This window comes from Orycteropus afer, unplaced genomic scaffold, assembly GCF_000298275.1.
Source record: "Orycteropus afer afer isolate SDZICR_OR568_19922 unplaced genomic scaffold, OryAfe1.0 scaffold00067, whole genome shotgun sequence".
In the NCBI taxonomy this organism is placed as follows: Eukaryota; Metazoa; Chordata; class Mammalia; order Tubulidentata; family Orycteropodidae; genus Orycteropus; species Orycteropus afer.
In genome coordinates this window covers 11,797,173-11,803,296 of record NW_006921654.1, presented here as the reverse complement: position 1 = coordinate 11,803,296, position 6,124 = coordinate 11,797,173, and the positions used below count along the sequence as shown (strand labels likewise).

General features: G+C 44.5%; 1 protein-coding gene across 1 annotated transcript in view; it reads left to right on the top strand.

The window, feature by feature from the left end:
• The first annotated feature begins 1,283 nt into the window (after positions 1-1,283).
• TMEM231 (transmembrane protein 231) overlaps positions 1,284-6,124 on the top strand; it is a 27,808-nt gene continuing 22,967 nt past the window's right edge. The window contains exons 1-2 of the mRNA XM_007940373.1: positions 1,284-1,422; positions 1,509-1,678. Of these exons, the coding sequence (XP_007938564.1) occupies positions 1,284-1,422; positions 1,509-1,678 (309 nt within the window). The remainder of the gene's footprint in view (positions 1,423-1,508; positions 1,679-6,124) is intronic.

The following is a 6,124-nucleotide window of genomic DNA, read 5'->3' as shown; positions in this document are numbered from 1 at the left end:
TGTTCTCCACCTCCAAGGATGTGTGGTGTAAACTTTAAATATTTCATCAATCCTTGTTCTGAACAGTTATTTACAATAAACAACTTTTTAAAAGAAATCTTTTGACATGTCCAAAATACTGGTTCAGAAAGCAAACAAACATTCCTTTAAGGTATAAACTAATGGCTAGCGAAGCTTGTACCCCACTCGATACTTAAGAAGAGGTAACAAAGTATATCAGAGAGCACTATATAGTTGAACAATTTTTAATTCTCCTGGAATCCAGATTTCTGGGGCCCATGGAGTTCGGGTGTCTCACCCATGCTAGTGCTCCAAGGTGATCTTTTGAACCTTCAGTCTTGAGCAGACTGGTCTCCCAGAGTCACCTTTAGGTCAAACAGTAATCTTGCCAATTAGTAAAGACCACTTTGCTTTAGGTGCTGTGCTCTTTGGAAGAATTCAGTCAGTTGCAGAAAACATAAGACACCGAGGTCAGACTGGAAGCTGTGTGTTAGCGGAAATTATTATGAAAACATTGTTCTGGTCTTTGCCATGGCAATGTCCATTAGATGGGGGGGTACAAGAATCTTTGGAAGTTCTGTTCTCTTTGGGAACACTTTAACTCTCTAATCAGAAGTGTTGCCCAATTTGCAAATCGTATATTAAACAAACTTCAAATCAATTTATAGTATTGGCATAATATGATTTTTGTTTTAACATATCAATAATCCTTTATTCCTCAAAGAGCTGGGGGATTTGTTTGCTCCTGTTTCTGTGATGGTCTGGTTAGGGAGTAGAGTGGAAGCAACAGAAAATTTGGAGGCAAAAGAACCTGGCTTTGGTCTTAGCCCAGAAGCCGTTCCAAGACCGCAGGCACCTTAAGTCCTGTGTGTTTTCCTCCAATGTAGGGTGTGCTGTGAGCGGCAGCACTTAAATAGAAACCACAGTAGGGATTAACAGATGACTCATAAGCAAGTACTTACTGTCAATCTCTATGAAAATCTTATTTTACACAAACGTTAACACAGACGGCTGACTATGATTTTGGTATATGGAAAGCAGCCTACCTATTTCCACTCAGCCTTAGAGAGAACGCAGCTAATGCGTTAACCGAGGTCCACCATCCACCAACGGATGATGCCGTTAGCCCCACCCATAACAGAATACTGTGTGCTTGCTATTGGTTCTTTCCCGTTCGGTTGCCATAGAGACCAAGGCTATGGCATCCGGGAGAAGCCAAACTTTTTCCTCCTACCCTGCTCGCGGAGGGGTCCCAGCCTGTGGCGGGACTCCGGTGGTGGTTGATGGCGCTCTACGAACTCTACTCTCACCCTGCAGAGCGCAGCTACCGCGCGGGGCTGTGCTCCAAGGCCGCGCTGTTTCTGCTGCTGGCCGCCGTGCTTACATACATTCCACCGCTGCTAGTGGCCTTTCGGAGCCACGGTGAGCCAGCCCCCGAGCGGTGCGCGAAACGTCTCCCCGCGGCCCAGCCGGCCACCCTGACCACCTTCCTGCCCTCTTTACCTCAGGGTTTTGGCTGAAGCGGAGCAGCTACGAGGAGCAGCCGACCGTGCGCTTCCAGCACCAGGTGCTGCTGGTTGCTCTGCTGGGACCGGACCGCGGCGGATACCTCGCCTGGAGCACCTTCCCTGCCTTCAACCGGCTGCAGGGAGACCACCTGCGCGTCCCGCTCGTTTCGGTGCGTGGTTCCCGCCCCGGCTGTGCAGCCCACCCGGACTGGCGGGAGGTGAGGGTGGAGGTGACGGGGAAAGAGCCGCCCTCGGCCCAGGAGAGCCCAGCTTAGGGTTTTTAATGGTCCGCGAATCCAGAGAAATTGTGTACACAGGCTTGTGGGCCTGAGCTTATATTTAATTTCCTGGGGAGTAGATCTGCTGTTTCATTTAGATTCTCTAAGAGGTCCACAACCCCTAGCAAGTTAGTTAGGTACCCATCGTGTTGCTGCAATTGCGCCTCACAACCCCGGAGCGGCAGAAAGATCCGGCATTTTCGTGCTGACCGGACACGGGAAGCCCGCGTGCTGATTGGTTAAGCGACTGTCCCAGAAGGCTGCTGGCCAAGCCACACCTCCCTACGTTTGTCTCCTTAGAGGCTGCTCCATCCAGCACTGTCCGCAGGAAATGAAGCGGTTTATGTCCGTAATAGGTACAGCAGGCGCTCTGGTGGCGCAACGGTTAAAGCGCTCGGCTGCTAACCGAGAAGGCAGCGGGTGGAGAAAGATGTGGCAGTCGACTTCCGGAAAGAAACCTTTGCAGAAACCGTAAGGGACAGTTCCACTCTGTCCTTCTGTCCTTCAGGGTCGCTGTGAGTCTGAAGCGACTCCACGGCATCGGTTTGGGAATGTAGTACGGGTAGTCCCGGCTTAGACGGGGTTCCCTTCACACAACTCGGACACAAGTTGGTTCTGACTTAAGTCGAATACTTAAGTGCTGTTCTTCCCAACTCAAGACGTCTGAAAACAAAAAACAACCAAACTCACTGCCGTGAAGTCGAATCCGACTCACAGAGACCCCTCCTTGGGTTTCCGAGGCGGTATCACTACGGAAGTAGATTGCCCAACCTTCCTTCCGAGGAGTGGCTGGTGGGTTTGAACCACCAGCCTTCTGGTTAGCAGTCAAATGCCTTAGGCATTACGCCACCAGAGCTCCTCAAGACCTCTGAAATTCGTGATAATTCCCGGACTACTTATATTTGGTTCAGGATAAGTGAGTCCTTCCTTTACAGTCACCCCTTTCCACTCATTTTCTGAGTGTGAAACGTGTGGTCTTCCTTTTTTCAAAAGTTTTATCTCTAGACACCTCTGACAGGATGGGCTAGAAGCTATACTTGTTTTTGGTTTTGTTTGTTTGTTTTGGAACCATACTTGTTTTAAGTCACTGGAGAAAAAGGGTAATTCAGACTTATTTCCAGCACCTCAGTAAGATGAAAGGTGCTCTGGTGATGTGGTACCTAAGGCACTTGACTGCTAACCAGAAGGCTGGCAGTTCAAACCCCCCAGCCACTCCTCGGATGGACGGTTGGGCAATCTACTTCTGTAGTGACAATGCCTCGGAAACCCAAGGAGGGGTTGCAATGAGTTGGAACCCACTCGAAGGCAGTGAGTTTGGCTTTTGGTTTTCAATAAGATGAAATTAATAATTTTTAAAAAATCTGATGAGTCATATGAATAACTAGAAACAAAACATAGTTCTGATGAACTTTCTTCTGATTACTTGTTAAATTTTCTCAACTTCTTTGAATGTCCATAGCACAGTGTAAAAGATTTACAGTTTCATAACCTAACAAAATTAAAGGCTCAGTTTGGTACAAGTATCAGTACTTGTTGATCAACATTTTATTCTTTTTAAGGTCTGAAAAGTATTTCATCATACAGAAAAATTAGAGTGCATTTAACAAGTTCCCTGTTGATGGGCATTTGATTTACTTGCAATTTTTCATTATTAGAGTCAGGAGTGCAGTGAACAAGATTATGAATGCATCTTATACCTTTAAATGTCTAATCTTGGCGAATTGGAATAGAAGCTATGGTTGAAACTGTGAAAAACATATACAAAATTAAGCAAATACAATGATTATTAACTCCAGGGAAATAAAACATATGGAAAATGTCCAGAGGTAGGAACAGGATTCCACCAAAAAATCAACCAAACCCACTGTTGTTGAGTCGAATCCAACTCATAGTAACCCTATAAGACAGAATAGAACTGCCCCATAGGGTTTCCATGGCAGTAAATCTTCATAGAAGCAGGCTGTGTCATCTTCTGTGGAGGGACTGGTGGGGTCGACCTGCCAGACCTTTCAGTTTGCAGCTGAGTGCTTAATCACTGACTCACCAGGGCTCCTGAACACAGTTTACACAGTCATAATGACTAACTAAAATGAAAGATTAGCTGAAAGCATGGTATGTGATGGGAGCTGGCGGAAGTGGGGTGGGAGGAGGAAAAAAGCTAAGTTTTTATCTTCCTTATGGGAAGTCAGAAGGAGCAGTGCTTAAGCATTTGCCTGCTAACCAGACAGCCATTCTGAAAGGAAGACAGGGCAATCTACTTCCATAAAGAATTGTTGTTGTTGTTGTTGTTGTTGTTATGTGCCATCGAGTCGGCCCGACTCATAGCGACCCCTCCTTAGGTTTCGGAGGCAGTATCACTACGGAAGTTGATTGTCCCATCTTCCTTCCGAGGAGTGGCTGGTGGGTTTGAACCACCAGCCTTTTGGTTAGCAGTCAAGTGCCTTAGGTACTATGCTACCAGAGCCCCCCATAAAGAATTACCGCCTGGGAAACCCAGTGGGAGTTGCTAGGAGTTGGAGTCGGAATGGACTCGATAGCAGTGGGTTTGGGTTTTTTGTTTTGGATGGGAAGTCAGCAGAGAATGCCTCAGACTAAGAAATGGAGACCTGCCAATACAAGTGTTGTTTATAGACATGGAGAAGAATTTCTTAATAATCAGATAAATGAGATCAAAGCACTTGCCTTTGGTGGGAGTAGGTGGAAATCTTTCCTTTTTTTAATTGATTTTAAAAATAGGACTGAAGTGGGAGATACCTCTTTCAACAACGCCTCACTCTGTGACATATTGCCTATTTTTATTCTTATGTGAGATTATAATGCCTCCAGAGAAGGGTGACTGGCTGAGGGAGTAGGCTTCTGGTCGTTTTCCTCTTCATTGCCTACCCACTGTATTTCTTTCTCAATAGTAGAAACAGTTTTTGTTTTTTAACTTCAGGTACACTAAAAGTTAACTTGTGCATTTTATGTTAAGCTTTTTTTTTTTTTCTTTACATTTGTTTGTTCTGAGTCTCTGGCTGGTACAAACGGTTAAAGTATCTGCAGTACTGGAGTCTACCCAGAGGCTCGTCAAAGGGCGTCCGATCTACTTCTGAGAAATCAGTCACTGAAAACCCTCCAGAGCACATTTCTATCGGGACACACATGGGGTCACCACAGTTCCTTCTGACACCAAAAGGGTGGAAAAGATTTGACAACAGCTATTTTTTTATCAAACTCTCTGGTTATTTGAGTATAAAAAATCATCATGAAAAAGACTGAAAGCATTTCAGAGACACAGCGTTAGGTTTCATTTATTTGTTTCTTTTACTCATACGTTCGCCACCCTCCAGGAAAGGCTGACTTCCCACTCAGGCTGCTGGTTAGCCTCTTATCTCTGTCACCAGAAGTCACTCCCTTGAGAGCACATACATCCCCCTGCTGTATGACAGTGTTTCTCTGCTGTTCATAAGGTTTTCTCTGGCTGATTCTTTGAGAAGTAGATGGTCTCTTCCTTCTTCCTAGTCTGTCTCAGTCTGCAAGCTGCACCGTAACCTGTGTACCATGTGCAACCCTGGTGGGGTTTGAAACATCGGTAGCACAGCCCCAAGCCCCACAGCAACACACAAGCTGTATGTGAGTTCCGGTTTTCAATCTCCACAGCCAAGACCCTTATTTTTATGATCCCCAGAACCAGGAATTCTCTCACACTGGATAATTTAACACTGTTGATAAAACACAAAACCCAAGCTTCTTTTTCTTAGTCTTTGTTTTTCCTTCATTCTAGGCCAGTGTCTACAATTTATGTGTCTGTAATTTATGACCTCACTATCTGCAGTCCATCTCAGTAAACAGTTTTCTTCCTTCCTGACAGCTCTTGGTGTGGGAATACCTTAAAATGATGAGATTAAAAAAACAAACAATGAACCCAAACTAAAAAACATTAGAAGATATGATGGAAGTAAAGAGTTAAACAGCAGCAATATGAAAGCTAAAATAGGAGTAAATTTAACAGGAAATATACAAAATCTGTATGAATACATTACATAAGAAGGCTGCTGAGGAACACAGAAAAATAGGAACAAGTGATAATTCATCACATGTTCATATAAAGGAGAATTCACCTGGGGAAAAATCACTAGTGATTGTCAGTTTCTTCTACATCCTTCCAGAAATACCCAACAGCATAGGAAGGAAACAATTTCACTACATACCCTCTTTTACCTTTTAAAGTTTTGTACCATGGGAATGTAATACAACCTTTAGATTTTTAAAATTTTAGCAAGTGCCCATGTAAAAACAAAAACAATGTTTAAAGCAGGTGAGTAATAAATAGACTGGTGATGTGCTTTTAAGTCACAG